The sequence below is a fragment of the Rhodnius prolixus genome, unplaced genomic scaffold, assembly GCF_049639745.1.
Source record: "Rhodnius prolixus isolate KJV_2025 unplaced genomic scaffold, Rpr scaffold_5, whole genome shotgun sequence".
Lineage (NCBI taxonomy): Eukaryota > Metazoa > Arthropoda > Insecta > Hemiptera > Reduviidae > Rhodnius > Rhodnius prolixus.
In genome coordinates, this window is record NW_027411624.1 from 7,201,784 (window position 1) to 7,217,501 (window position 15,718).

The 15,718-nt window shown below is 35.4% G+C and overlaps 1 protein-coding gene across 2 annotated transcripts; it reads right to left on the reverse strand.

Annotated features, from left to right (window-relative positions):
* Positions 1-10,085: 10,085 nt before the first annotated feature.
* LOC141458045 (high mobility group protein DSP1-like) lies at positions 10,086-13,917 on the reverse strand. Of its 2 annotated transcripts, XM_074135561.1 has the most exons (4): positions 13,746-13,917; positions 13,321-13,597; positions 10,669-10,800; positions 10,086-10,350 (listed from the first exon to the last, which is right to left on the reverse strand). In XM_074135561.1, the coding sequence occupies exons 2-4, from the start codon at positions 13,584-13,586 to the stop codon at positions 10,245-10,247; spliced, it is 504 nt and encodes a 167-aa protein (XP_073991662.1). In that variant the 5' UTR covers positions 13,587-13,597; positions 13,746-13,917; the 3' UTR covers positions 10,086-10,244. The 2 variants fall into 2 exon arrangements, with proteins under 2 accessions (XP_073991662.1, XP_073991661.1); XM_074135560.1 differs by having other exon boundaries at positions 10,098-10,350; positions 13,321-13,914.
* Positions 13,918-15,718: the final 1,801 nt, after the last annotated feature.

Here is a 15,718-nt window from a genome sequence, read left to right on the forward strand (position 1 = left end):
TGTACAGGGAAGCTGGTCGAACTTCTACTTGGAAGGGTGAAGGCCAAAAATAAGGATAGCAAGTAGAAATGTGCATGAATGTTTGATAACGGAGCACACACCTTTGCCCAGATGTCTGGAGAGGTTATCTCCCTCCAGGTGGGAAAACGAAGGAAGAACTAGAAAAAAAGGTGGGCAGTTTTCTTAGACGCAGCCATATGTCAGACCTCACCGTATATACTCCTGGCACGAGGGGCGGGGCAGGGCGGAGGGCTTTCTAATCCTGGGAGGCAGTGAGAGAAAAGTATATAGAAGGTCGGAGGCGGCAAAGTTCAACATCTTTTATTGTAAACATAAACTGGCCGCCTCCTCACCTTAAACTTCTTGCACACTTCACTTCCAGGGGGGTGTTTTTTCTTCTGCTTCTTCTCCCTAGGAGAGTTAGAGGGCAATAGGCTGGTGTATTCCCTTGGGTAGAATTTGATGTACTCATTTGTCTTCTTCCCGGGAAATTCAAGGTCATTTATGATGAACATTTTCTGGAACTAAAATAAGGCTCCTCAGGTTACGTTTTGGATTACAATTCTTATCGGAAAGTGCCGTCGTTCCTTTCTACGGTTGTTTTAATCAGTATTCAAGATAAAGTATTAAAAAAAAGAACTTTTGGTCCAAAATAAGTTAAGGATGAAAGAGAAGAGAAACAGATGACGTTCAGTCGCCATCAAGGATCGCTACAATAAGTATAATGCCAAAATTGGTCAATCAATAGCACTAATTTGTTAATTAGTTGATTTTATCCGTTATAGTTGGTTATTGGGTCCGTGACCGATTTCGGTCATTCATTCATCTTCAGGGGTTAAAGTAATAAAGATAACAGATGATGAAAAATGCAAGTCCAAAACCGGTCAGAGTTGCATGCCACGAGGACGATGCATAAAGTGAACATTTAAGTGAAGTAGTACCAATGATTGACCTGGGCCTGGTGTTGGTCTAGTGCAGCATTTCCCAACCTTTTTTGGCTCGCGTACCACTTCGTAAAAGTGATTGTATTTCGTGAAATTTGTTTTTCCGAGTGGTATTTTACTATTATTATCCACATTTGCATAGAAATACAATGTATCTGTTACAAAGGAGTACAAGTTCATGTTCTCTTTATAAACTTCGTAAAGTGTAAGATCTTAGTTTTAAAACTTTTTTTTAAATTAAATTTAATGTTGCTTGGATAGAGCTTACTCCATTACAATCCAGTCTCTTTAAGCAGATCTTTACGTAGTTATCATTTAAGTTCTGTCACATGATAATTCTATTAAATTTTCTTTATCTTTTATTGATAATGATGTAGCTTTTCCTAAATTTTCTTTATAGCAGGGGTTTGAAATCCAATTATCATTCGTGAATTCTGCGTATGACTACTTTTTATTTGTTATCAAAAAAAATGTTTACAGTAAATTATGAGCTTCCGCCCCCCGTTCACGACACCTAATTGGTAGTTGGACGTTAAGTGGTTATCAAAACGGATATTTCGGGCGAAAAACTTAAAGCACAGTGTTTTTTCGTTTCTCATGAGGAATAAAAGGAAGTAAAAATTTTTAAAATTACGTCAGCGAATTAATGCTGTCTAATGTTCATAGCTGTTTTCTTTCTACATGTTAACTGTCCAATATTATTCTAATTTCCGGTGTACCTCTCATTGTGAATAAATTTCTTCTTGCAATACAATACTCTAGACTCTAGAAGAACAATACACCTGCAATGAATGTTCATTTTTATTAGCAATCTTAAGGTTGAACAATATTAAAATTGTTTTGAATCTGGCGAAATTATCCACGTGGGTTTTATTAAGGTTTGTAACGGTAGAAAACTCGCAATTACGGCAACCGCCTCAAGAGACCGCTATCGTATAATAACGCACAGCAGGTGTGTTGTACGTATATACGCTAAGATTGTGTGATATAAATGTTAAGTGAAGACACATTTCCGGCTAATTTCATTGTCAACAGTGCTTCCTATTAAAGAATCTTAATAAAGTGAGCCAGCCGTATGTGGCTCCTCCACGGTTTTTACGCTTGGCAGCGTACTTAGGCTGTTTTAACTACCACAGCATATTGCTTGGCCATATTGGTATTATTTCCATTTTATTCCAGGCATTCGCTCGTAAAAGTAAGTATTATGTTCGTCTTGATTTTTTAAAATTAAGCAGTGGAGATGGGGGCACCTTTGAACAGTTTTAATTTCTCGCCAAATATTTAAAACATTTATGATTGGTAATATTCTACAATATTTTGTGGTAGACCTGTTGTATAATTGACACGAGTTTCCCTTCGTTTTCATTGTTTGGTAAAGTTAGAATTGAGGAATGTTTTACTTCGTAAGGTGGAAGTAAAATTTTTGTTGCAGCTTTGTGAAGTGTATTGTGAAGATTGTAGTGGACAAGTTGTAAGAATTGTCAGTCCATATTACCATTTAGAAATCGTATTTTTAAACCTAGTATTTAAAAAAGTCTATTTGCTTGCAAAAAAGTGTTGGATATTACAATTTCTTTTTTGGAAGGAAAGGGGGCACATTTCTACATCACCAGTTAAAATGTGCCGCCCTACCGACCTGCAAGTTTGTGACTTTTTTTTTGTTTAATCGCAGAGAAGGGGAAAGTGGTCCGAACCACTACATTAAGAAGCGCAACAAACCGAGTATTTTGTTCAAACTTCCTAAACCCGGGTCACTTCGGCTACAACATCCCGAACTGAGTCATTCTTGATTTTTTGGTCTAGATTTCAGTGGTTTAAAAGAGAAAGTAATGTAGTAGTCGAGAGAAATAACTGATAGAAGGTAGATTCAGAGTAAAGTAATATCATTTATTTCTATTTTATATTGTGTTCAAAGCTACCCCACCAGTGGGGCAGATATTAACATTGGACACAAAATTTTTAAATTAAAAAAATATACGAGGTCTGTAAAAATTAAGTAATGAGACTGATTTTTTAAAAAAATTTTATTCAAAAAGAATTACAATTCCTATATTGTCACCTTCAAACAGCGCTGGAGACGTTTCTTCCACTCATAATAGCAGTGCTCGTTTTTCAAGAACCACAAAGAGTTTCTACCACAAGGTCAATCAACACTTTTACCGAGAGGTTCTTGAAAAAAACTTCGAAAAAGGGGTCATTCGTGTGAGACCAAACATCAAGAACAAGTGGGTGTTGCATCACGATAAATGCTCCTTGTCACACAGCAATTTCAATTAACGAGTTTTTGGCCAGTAAAAACATTCCTGTGGCTTCTCAGCTCCTCTCTGTTCGCCTGACTTGAGTCCTTGTGACTATTTTCTCTTTCCGAAGTTGAAAAATCACCTCAAGGGAACTCATTTTGGGACAGTCGAAAACATTCAAACGGCTATAACCGAACTAGCTGAAGGCTATTCCAGTATCGGAGTTCGAGCACTGCTATGAGGAGTGGAAGAAACGTCTCCAGCGCTGTGTGGCTTCAGAAGGAAGTTATTTTGAGGGTGACAATATAGAATTGTAATTCTTTTTGAATAAAAAAATTTTAAAAAATCAGTCTCATTACTTAATTTACAAACCTCGTAGATACGTACTTAAAGTACCAACTGTTTATTGATATAGATCTGTTCAGAATACTTGAAAGTTTGTAGAAAACAAAATGCAAAGGTTCAATAATACGATTCTGTGCGCACTCTGTAACAGAAAAGTGAAATTCTGTTCAAATGTGGCCCCCCTCTCCCCTACTCACTAAAAATACGTGAATTGAGAATTTATAAAAGGAGAACAAAATAACGACAAAACGATAGATCTATCTGACAAACGTCCTGTTTAGATTTTCCGCTTTTCTCAAAAATACCTGTTACAATTATTTAAGGGTAATTCCGGAAAGGGGAGGTGAAAAAAATTAGTGCCAATTATCAGCATAATGTAAGGTTCTATATCATAGGTTCAGATATCCGAGTTGGAATTCACGTTTAAGTACGGAGCTAATCGTTTCTCTCCATTCTTATAATAGTTTTTTTCTTTTGTCAGTAAGTTCGAGTATTTTTCGCACTTCCTGAACTTATTTTGAAATTTTACCTGCAAAATCCTGTTTCAGTCGTAAATATGTAAAACAGAACTTCCTAATTCCAAAAAAAAATAATAATGGCCTTACCGGAAGTGCCAATTCACTCACTACCCTCCGTGCTAAACTAGCACCCTCTCTCTTCACAGCTCTCCCTCCTACCATTATAACCTTTAACCCCCTTAATCTGCTCTCTTTCCACTCCCATATGTCTTCCTCTCACTCACACACACTCAGTTAGTCATGGACCAGTTTTTTACGATCTTCACGGCTGTCAGTGAACAGCACAGTGCCTGGTTATTTCACTTAGCTCTGCCATTCGCCCTTCTCTCTTCTCCATTGCTGTTATAAGTTCGTCGCAGTGCTGCTGCTGTTAATGTGCCTCTGCTGTCATCAAGAAATGTGAATAATTAACAATTAATTACATTTAAACGGATCTGCATCCGATTGAGAGACTATTCACAAAGTTTTATGGCTGTAGCCACCTCCCCATTCACGAGTAAATAGCGAATATTATCGTTTTATAGGAATTCATTATATTTTTTTTTCACTCAACTGTACGAGAGAATTTATTGTTCAGATTTTTACCGGAAATTGTACTAATTGTGCGCGTGTGTCTGTACGTACAATTATGTACACGATGTAACTTTAAAACGAAATATTTCCGGAAGTTCAATTTTGGTTATAACAGGTTACAAAAAAAAATAAAAAATCCAATTCTCTGCGTACCAAACCAAAATGATATATTTATATTTTGCAACTAGATCTGTAATCGTAATAAATAATTCCTTTAACAACCGCCAGGGGAGGGATGTGTCTGCTACTGCTTTGAATATGATGGCCGATTCTATCTTTTTCTGTTTTTAATGTGCCCACATAAATCATTACAACTACACACCATGTGTATACATACATAACAGAAGTAGCACCCACTGAAGTATACATACTTCTATGGTGAACCAACAAACTTCATTCAATCTTCTTTGGACTGGCTTCGTAGAATAATAAAAATGTATTTTTCATTTGAAGCTCTAGGTTTTGAAATGTATTTTTATCATTTTAATTCAGTTTTTCCTCCAGAGTTACACTCGTGGATTAATTTAACAATTTTAAATTTGTATTTTCATCGCGTGGAATTTTATTCCTTGTTCTGAAATCATTGAATGTTTTCGAGGGGACTTTGGTTCCTTTTCTGAAAATAGGATAAGAAAATCAACTAGTTAGCGCATCTTTCTGGTCTATCCTTTTAGGGAAGGCGCCATGGTAGCCGAGTGGTTAGAGGCGAGACTCGCAAAGCTAAGATGTATTGTTGGTTTAGTGGGTTCGATTCCCCCCGGTCTAGCCCATAGATTTTATTTAACGGTTAATAGGAGAAATTTATAGTAAAGTATGTTCGCTAGTCGCCTCCTTCCTCGACACCTAATTTGGTAGTTGGACGTAAAGCCCCACCTGAAAAAATAAACATTACTTTACTTTTCAGGGACCCCTTTTTAATCCTTAAATTTAGAAGTTTTGAAAAAGATATGCGTTCCTCCGTCCCGTTTTAAGGTGTCCAGGATGATAAACATTCACTAAATTCCCTCACATCGTACTACATCCTTCGACAAATCCTTCCTAATACGCGCTACCTCTTGCTGGAACTCCTTACCATCATCTGTCCACCATGCTCCTACCCTTTCCATCTTTAAATCCCTTCTGTTCAATTATCTCCTTTCTACCCAGCTTCCTCCGAAAGGAGTTCATTTATTTCATTAATTTGTATTACTATTTTTGTAAATACTTGCCTATTTTTTGTAGATAAATATCTAAAATATAGGCCAAACCAATAGGGCCTCCAGCTGTACATGTATTTATTCTTAGGAGGCAATGGTCCCAGGATAATAAATTTATTTTCTTTCTTCTGAAATGGAAGTTTCGCAGCCCTTCAAGGTACATAATATAGCCTCCGCTTTTTGTCCTTACAACATCTTGAATCAATCTAGCTAATCTTCTATATTCTAGCTAATCTAGGTTAAAAAAAAGAAAAAGAGCTTCTTCGATTACTAACAGTTAAACTAACTCCTTGGCACTACCCTCCATTGCTAGATACATTCCTACTCAAGAATTCCACGCCTTATCTCTCTATCCCTAGCCGCCAAATTCCAGGTATTTAACTGTCCTACTGTCCCTGTACCATCTCGAACTACCCGTACCCTGACAGCCCGTAAGGGCAATATAGGGGCTACCATTGGTTATTAATGGATGCACCTTTTTGGACTTAATGAAATCACTGACAGGCTCTAGCTCACCAATCCATGTATAAAGTATTAAACTCTACATTGTCTTGGACAAACCTAGAAACAAGGCATTCTCCTCTTATTCTTTTTGTCAATCTGAGGCGGTAAACATCCTGGAAAAGAATCTGTGCTTCCTCTAACGGCCTTAGCGCTGATTCTATGTACTCCTGAACATCTCAGATCCTCCTGTACGTCACGGAACCACCTCAAACGCCAGGCGTTCCTCGATGAAATCGACTCCCAGGAGCTCCATCCCTCTAGCCAAGCAGTCCATTCAAGCAAATAAAGCGCTCTTCTTTCGTGAAAGGCTCAAAGATCCTGTTCCTAAAGATAACTTCATCTTCACATTCAACCTCCTATGATCCTTTCCCCGCAAATTCTTCTAAAGATTTCTCTCTCCCACAATTTTGCAGAGGCCGTGGGAAGATCTCGCTCGCTTATTGAAAATAACCTGGTTCGGAGGCTACTTATTTTTACGCCAATATCACTATTTTTTTGGAAACTATTCTGCCAAAAACGTTTGGACTAAAGTTATTACCGTATTACAACTGGAATGTTAACAGTGTAAGGGCTGCCATTGATTCAGTGCCAACTTTTAATGTACTCTTATTCATCCTCCACTTCCCCCCTCACACTCTCTCTGCCCGCCCCAAGGGCCCGAAGGTACGAACCTTTATACCCTTGTGAGACCCTCTCTAGTTTTCCCTAAAGCTAGCCTAGTGATTAAATCCTTCCACTGTTTGAGTGTAATTACAAAGGGTATGTGTGGTCTAAGTGGTATTGTGTGAATGTATACGTGTGTACTATGGGCCTTCATTTATCTAACTTGTACCTAACTCACCGTTCTCCATAGTTAGGGGCACATCCAACTTACCAGTAGTGCTAGCTTACGCAGGAAGTACCAACAATTTAGATTTAGTGTGGCATTGCCGCAATGGTAGCGCCAGTGCGGTAGTACCTTTATTCCACTGCCACATGGACTCTATGCTTGCCCACTTTAAAGCTCACCTCAACATTAGTTCTCGTACTAGAGGAAAGCTATCTTCTCGCATATCATGGCGCTTGATTTAGAAACCTGTCAAAGTTTCAGCACATTTTAAAGTTAATTATGTTTGAGTGGGGGATTTGGAAAATATCAGCTTGAAGAATAAATCAGCAAGATATTCAATTCCTGAATCTGTTCGCACATCCTCATTCTCGACTTAAACGAACTGAGATGAATAAAAGAAACAATCTTTTGATAGACTGATTGGATCAAAGAAGGAAGTCACAGACGTAATATCGTAGAGATTAAACATTCCAAATTTCGAGAAAAGGCGGTTAAGCGGAAGTTTCACTTCGTATTTCCGTAAACTTCTGCGGTTTATGGCGACATTTAAACTGCAAATTATAAATTACAATCGTGCTTTATGTTAAAATGTTCACTTTTTTTCCCCCAGTGACTTTATTACCGATCACAGAATCTTGCTTGCAATAAGTGCACAAAACTTAATTTATTGCTTCCGATCAATAAGTGCATTCACCGGAAGAAGAAATTACGATAGCAATTAGATATAAGTGAGCCGTTAACTGCACAAATCGATTTACCCCACTTTTTGAAATATCTTAAGCTCTTGGTTCTGTCATAGCTTTTTTTGTATTTATAGTAAATTTCCCAAATAATAAAGTTTCAACTCCATTAAACGACAAAATGTTTTGGTTATTAAATTATAAGTAATTTATTTCAAAAGCCATTTTGATTAACTCCCTGCTTTTCGTGTAAATCGTTGCAACAATGCAACCTCAAATTTAGTTGCAGGCGCCTGAATGAGAACGGTAAATTTATTTAAATTTGTATTATAAACAGAATTATAAAAAAAAAAAAAACCAATCTACCATTATTTCATCGCATTTCTCCACATTTGTGTTTTATGCGCCTTTGATTTTATTCAATGGTTAATATGAGAAATTTATAGTAAAGTTTGTTAGGCGGTTATAGGCTAGACCCGCAAAGCTAAGATGTATTGTTGGTTTAGTGGGTTCGCTTCCCCCGGTCTAGGCTTTGGATTTTATTTAATGGTTAATATGAGAAATTTATAGTAAAGTCTGTTAGGCGGTTATAGGCTAAACCCGCAAAGCTGAGATGTATTGTTAGTTAGTAGTTTCCATTCCAAGTCTAGGCGTTGGGTTTTATTTAATGGTTAATATGAGAAATGTATAGTAAAGTATTTAGGCGGCTATAGGCTAGACCCGCAAAGCTAAGATGTATTGTTGGTTTAGTGGGTTCGATTACCGGTCTCTAGGTCTAGGATTTTATTTATATGAGTTTACAGTAAAGTATGTCAGGCGGTTGTAGACTAGACCCGCAAAGCTAAGATGTATTGTTGGTTTAGTGGGTTCGATTTTATTCAATGGTTAATACAAAGAATTTAACAGTAAACTAATACACCTATAGAAAATAGGCAATTACTTTACTTTACTTATTTAAAATTATAATATTTTTCGTTAAAATTCAATAAATTTACTGAAATTAGTTAGTTTAAAAAGTAAATTCGTGGAAATTCTTTGCGAATTGAAAAGAAATGGAAAAAGATTTCTGTTTACAATTTTCACTCTTGAATTTCCAAGATATTAAATAAATTCTAATCAAAATTTTCCACTGTCTTTTATACATTCAAGTTTTCAAGTTAATTGGAAAACATTATCCTGTACGTAAAATGGGAGAAAACATTCCTTTAATCAAGCCATTTCTATAGGGGGGCGGAATGGCTGCCGCCTTCGTCTCCTCTCTCGGGCTCGTGATATTAAAAGCCATCTCTCTGGTGAATTCTCTCGCTAGAAATTAGTTGAAACAGGAAATCATTCGTGTTTTTTTTTACTGTATTTTGTTTTATTTTATATTTTTTCAAGTAACTACGTGACTCAAATGAATGTTTCTATTGAAAAGGACGTAGGATAATGAAAATAATTATTTTTAAAAAAAATATAAAGTATAAAGATTATTATTTTTTGTTTTGAATGAATAGAGGTTAGTTAATGATAAATGCAGCTTCTTCTTTTTTTGTAAACAAAACGAGAAGGTTAATTTAACTGGGGGGTAGGTTACATCTTGGAGTTGAGTAGGTAGCGCAGCTTTTGCGTATCTCTTTTTCTGTTTACTTCTTTGTATTATTGAAGATTTCTCCGCGCCTCCCCACTTATTTTCTGCGTCTTTTTTTTTTTAATTATCTTCGAGCATATAGAGTGAGTTCTATTGTGAGTTCAACGGAAGAATAATGATGAATAGAAAAGACGTAACAGTTGAGGGGGTGGAGAGGAAAAAAAATTACTCAAAAGTCTTACAAGGAAATTGTGAAGTGGAGGTGGTGCTTTTGAAAGTTGTCGACTAAGAATTGGTTACGTATTTCTGTAATAAGTCAAGGGTTTCCCTTTTTTTTATTTTTCCTTTTAAATTTTCTCTTATTCTTAAGATTTTCCTAAAGAAATCTTTTGTCAATTTATTGTTCCTTATTATCCATTATTATAGTCCCTTCAGGATATTATTTAATCCTTCCCTTTCTGGTTGGCATATAATTTTGTAAAAAGACATTTTTTAAGGAGGGTTTTTTTAAGGATATTTCTTTGTGTTATTTTTTTCTTTTATTTCCATTGGTCAAAATTGGAATACGCCTGGATTTGTATCCAGAACACTCAGCCTGATCATTGCCACGATTATTTGCGTAATAATTATGGGTGCCCCGCGAAATTTGGAGAAGAACCATGTGGTACTTTGGATAAAATAAGGTTGGCACTGGTTTTGTACAATGTGGGTCTATTAATTCGTGTGTGTTACAGAATAATTATTATAAAAATCTTCTCTTCTTAAAAATTTTATTGTTATTGTTTTGAACAAGACAATTATTGTAATAAAAACAAAAATATTTGTGGCAAAAAAAAAAATTATTGTTATTCGCTTTCGTCATCACTTTTATCGGTACTTTCATCAGCCTTCGTCTTCTTGCATTCTCGGAGTTTGAATCGTTGTCTTTCCCTTTGTGCTATTTTTCTAAATCTATAAAAAAAAAAAAAAATTGTATGAATGAGGACCAGGAGTACAGGACACTGGAAGAACTGCTTAGGACCCCCAGGGAGTAATAATCATTCCCCTCTTCCAACAACTTCCCCGTGCAGCCTGAAAGCTGTTAATTAAAGAGAACCATTCTCAGTACATCTTGGAAGCGCTATTGAAGAAGGCATGCGTTGCTACAGAAAAAGTGGTTACCCTTATCTCTAAGCCAAACTAAGAGAAAAAGATGCTGAAGCCAGTTTTTAGCAACTAGCATCAACGAAAGGTCAAAATAAAAAAATAGTTTTCATGTAATAAACTTACTTGAGTTTTTGGGTTTCAGAAATACATCTCCATTTTTTGGCTAATTCGCTGGAGATTTGTGGTACGGTCCATTCTGGATGTTTTGCTTTCAATTTTGGTCTTTCTTTCTTGCAGAAATGTAGAAAGGCTGCCCTTTAAAATAAAAAAGAAAATCTTAAATTACAAACAAAAGAATAAAAAATATGGCATTTTCTTAATTTTTTTTTTTAAGCTTGAAAGATGCTTTCTCTCAAGAGAAAATTTATCTAATTGTTAGTTCTTTCTAGAAAAAAATCGGTATATCCTAAGATTAGAACAGATTCCTGATAATGTTCAATTAGACAGGTGGGGCCACCAAGCAAGGGTCTCACTTTGGGAAACCACAATTGGGTTTCGTCATTGAAAGAATATCCTAGAGGTGGAAACTCCTAAGTTTGAGTTTGATCTGAGCTCTTAGTCGCTCAAAAAATCTGTAGGAATCGGAGTTTCCTCCAACTCTTCGATGAGAAACCAGGAGGCTATATTTTGGATAAGAACCCATGGGATGCGGTTTTTCCTCCTGAGTAGAGACGGTGATGTTATCAGTTTTTAGCGTCCTCTGTGCGAAATATCAAATTTCCACTTCCTGCTATTTTTTTACGTTTTTGAGTTACGTGCACGCACACACACATGAATATTTACAAAATTAATTAGTAAAAAGCGATCAAAGTCGAACCTTTTCACGATTAAAAGTACTTTCCTTAATCTTGTGAGCGGAAATCGAAACCAGAGATGTGAACAAACATGACGTAGCTTTAAGTGGTTGAATGACGTTTATAGTAAACTTCCGTTTTCTCACTAAATTGCGCCGGACATATTGGTAAAATACACCAAACTGTTTGCACTTTTTTTATATACAGGGTGTTCAGCATAAGACTACGGTAACTTCGGGAGGCGATTCTGGGCATCATTTGCAACAAAAAATTCCATATAAACTATGGCTCGATTCGGCTCCGTTTTGTAGATATTTTTAGTTTTTTGTTTTTTCAAGGTGTTACTACTTGTTAGCAAAAAGTTATCTATATTTCTGAAACTATTAAAGCTACAGCTATTTTAATAAGCTCATTAGAAAGAAGGTTAAATTTCCTTTTAAATAAGCTAATTTGTATTCCAAAATAATAATATTAAGTATTTAACTTTGAGGCCCAAACATAAGAAATAGCAAGTTTCTAATTTTTTCCAAAAACTTTGACTTCATTTTTCTCAAAAACATTTTATATGAAAAAAACCGTGCACTATTCAGGAAAAACATCTACATACGATCACCTTTCGAACGGTCTACAATAATTAGGGTTATGTTAAAAATTGATGCAGAAATCTGTGATTAATTGCAAAAAAGTAGGCCTCAAAACAGCGTCGGCATTATGAAAGGAATTCACCTACCATAAGAATATAATTGATCAGAATCATCAAATCCAGTACGATTTTTTGCAAACGTGTAATTTAATAATTAATTAATTTAAGAACTATTTTAAAAAAATATAAAATTTACATTATAAATAATAAAATAAAATAAAAAGAAGAAAAATGAATATGGTGTTAAATGAGTGTTAGGTACCAATTTCAAAAGAAAGGATTTTCGTTTAACAAGTTTATTGTTAAACTGTGTGTTATTCTTTAGTTAATTAAAGAAATATGCCAAATAATGTGAACAAATCACAGATTTTCTTGAACTACTCAATAAACTTTTGGAATTAACAGGTTGTGAAGAGCTAATGAATAACCCGAGAACTTACTTATCGCTCTAATCTCCAAGTTAAAAACTGACGTTTTATCCTAATACGGCTTAAAACAAATAAATACAACAAGCAGAAAAGATTTTAAAGTACATTTTCATTAGATATTTAGTTGTCATTATGCCAACGTATTCGAATATTGAATATCGCGATATGTTATACATCTACGGTTTCGTAGATTGGAATACTGGAGAAGCTAGGCGGGAATATTCTAGATGTTTTCCTGATAGGGTGTTCCGAACGCTTATTAAATTACACGTTTGCAAAAAATCGTACTTTTTCTGATCAGTTATATTCTTATGGTAGGTGAATTCCTTTCATAATGCCGACGCTGTTTTGAGGCCTACTTTTTTGCAATTAATCACAGATTTCTGCATCAATTTTTAACATAACCCCAATTATTGTATACCGTTCGAAAGGTGATCGTATGTAGATGTTTTTCCTGAGTAGTGCACGGTTTTTTCATATGAAATGTTTTTGAGAAAAATGAAGTCAAAGTTTTTGGAAAAAATTAGAAACTTGCTATTTCTTATGTTTGGGCCACAAAGTAAAATACTTAATATTATTATTTTGGAATAAAAATTAGCTTATTTAAAAGGAAATTTAACCTTCTTTCTAATGAGCTTATTAAACTAACTGTAGCTTTAATAGTTTGAGAAATATAGACAACTTTTTGCTAAAAAGTAGTAACACCTTGAAAAAATATAAAACTAAAAATATCTATAAAACGAAGCCGAATCGAGCCATAATTTATATGGAATTTTTTGTTGCAAATGAAGATTATTGATGCAACTCTCAGTCGGTGATTTCGTATATACAGCGGTCAGAGATGGTCTCAGAACCCTTAGCAAAATTTACCGCTTCGCAAAGAACCTTATTATTAAGGTAAAAAACTTACATCGGTCTTTTAACAATTTTCGGAACCATTGATTGATATTTTTTCTTCTGATCCGCATAACGTTGTTTATCAGCAGCCGCTTTGATCTTATATTGATTTTTTTGGCTTTCCGTCAGCTCTTTCCATCTATTTGCACAAAATTTGACAAATTCCGGAAGTTTTAAACCTTTTGTTTCGTCATTTTGTCGCATTTCTTTTATGAATATAAAATAAGCGTTCATGGCTCTTTTTGGTTTACAATTTTTACTTTTCTGTTTTTCGGACATTTTCCAGTAGTCTTTCGGGTTTAAGAAGAAAAGTAAGGGTTTCAATTAAAAAGGGAAAATACATAAATGCTTAATGACTTCCTACTTTTTCGTTCTCCACCACCTTAAGAAAAATGTCATAAACCAAAGCGCACTCTTAAAGAAGAAAAATCAACTTACTCCGTGAATTTTATTTATCTGAAAATAATTTTTAGGTATTATTTATTTACTGTAGCCGTAACCTTGTGTATTTGTGAATTGGTTTTGAATGAGTATTTAATTTTTCATTTCAGCATGTTTAACTTATTCGCTGGTGATTTGATTTTCTTTTGTCTAAATTTACTTTTGTTTTATCTAAATTCAATTATTATCACATTTTCATTAAACTACATTATTAGCAATAAATAATTATACATAATTAATGTCCGTTAACAACATCTGAGGTTTTTCCGGTCACAGCTTTCCTTCGCTCAGTGTTCTAACGTTTTTGTTTTATTCAATATTTCAAAAGAGAAAATTAAGGCATAACTTAAAATTAAGTTATGCTCCTCTTTGGTTGTTGAGAGTAACTCGGGAATGTTTGATTAGATCAGAGGGGGAGGTAGAGAATCTGCTTAGAGGATCACCAGGTATTGCTGTAGAAGATAGGTGTTCTAGTAGAGGGTTAGGATGAGCTTCTGTAGAGGAATGAAATTTTAAGGAAACGAGTAAGGTCGTTAATGAAAGGGATTTTGGAGAACATTATGAATGGTGAGGTTAGAAATATAGCATGATGTTAGAATGGAGCGTTAAGTAGTTTTCGTAGTACTTTTGATTGTAAATGTCTGAATGCGCATAAATAGATGCACTACACTCCACTTATGAGGAGAGTAGTTCGCGGGGGCCATCTTCTCTTCAATCTCCTTGGAGGATTACCTGGTATTGAGGAAGATGATAAGTGTTCAATTAAAGGATTAGGATGTGCTGCCGTAAAGGAATGAAATTTTAAGAAAAGAGTTTTAGTAATAGGTCCGTTAATGAAAGGGATTTTGAGGTCATTATGAATGGTGAGGTTAGAAATATAGAATGGAGCGTTAAGTAGTTTTCGTAGTATTTTTGGACTGTAATGTCTGGAGGCGAAGTGAGTTGACTCTTAGTCAATCCCCATTACTTCGATGCCGTATGACCAAATAGGTCGCAGTAACAACAGGTATAAGAGTCTTTTGTTATGTAGGTTAAGTTTCGATCGTAAAGTCAAGTAGTCTGGCGAGAAGTTTTGTAGCGTTGGTTAGTTTCTTGTCTTTTCGAGTCTAGTATGGGGGATTCCATGTGAACCGTTTGTCCTAGACACAGTCCAAGGTAGCGTACTTTGTCCACAGATGGTATAGGAGTTTGGTTCAAGATGATGGGAGGTAGGATTTTCCCTCTAAGAATAAACACTATAAATTTTGATTTCGTAACGTTAGTTTTGATTCGCCATTTTCTGTAAGTGGTTGATGTGCGTTTGAAGAGCCCGAGTAGAGGTAAGAGGATCGGAATGAGGAGATAAGATTGTAGTATCGTCAGCCAATGTGGAGAGGATGGTGTTTGGATATTGAGGTATATCTGCTGTATACAAAGAGTAAAGAAGAGTACTTAGGACTCTGCCCTGAGGAACACCAGCTCGGGCTAGATGGATATCTGAGTCTGCTGCTCCACAGTTGACTCTGAAATATCGATCTTGTAGATAAGATTTGTAGTATGTATGAGAAAGAATCTCACTCAGCTTAAACAGTAGACCCTCGTGCCACACCCTGTCGAACGCCTGAGCGACGTCAAGGAAAACACTCGGATTGCTTTAATGAAATTAATAATTCATATCAGTTCGTTTCCTAGCAGTACCAAAAAGTAAGGAAATTAAAATACTAACATAAAAACTATTTATTTGTCAATCTGACGAGAAACAGTTCGCTCTATTTCCGGTCTTACTGATACAACTTTCTTTTACAGAAATTAGAAGTATCTGGCCAAGATCTATGAATGGATCCAAACGAATTAACTAAGTTACAAACTTTTCGTTTCTGAAATAGTCTGACCCCCCCCAAAAAAAACAGACCCTGGGCTTAAAAAAAAAAAAATTGTTATTTGTTATTTACGTGAACAGAAATCTTCCACAGAAAACGTGTTACATCCGG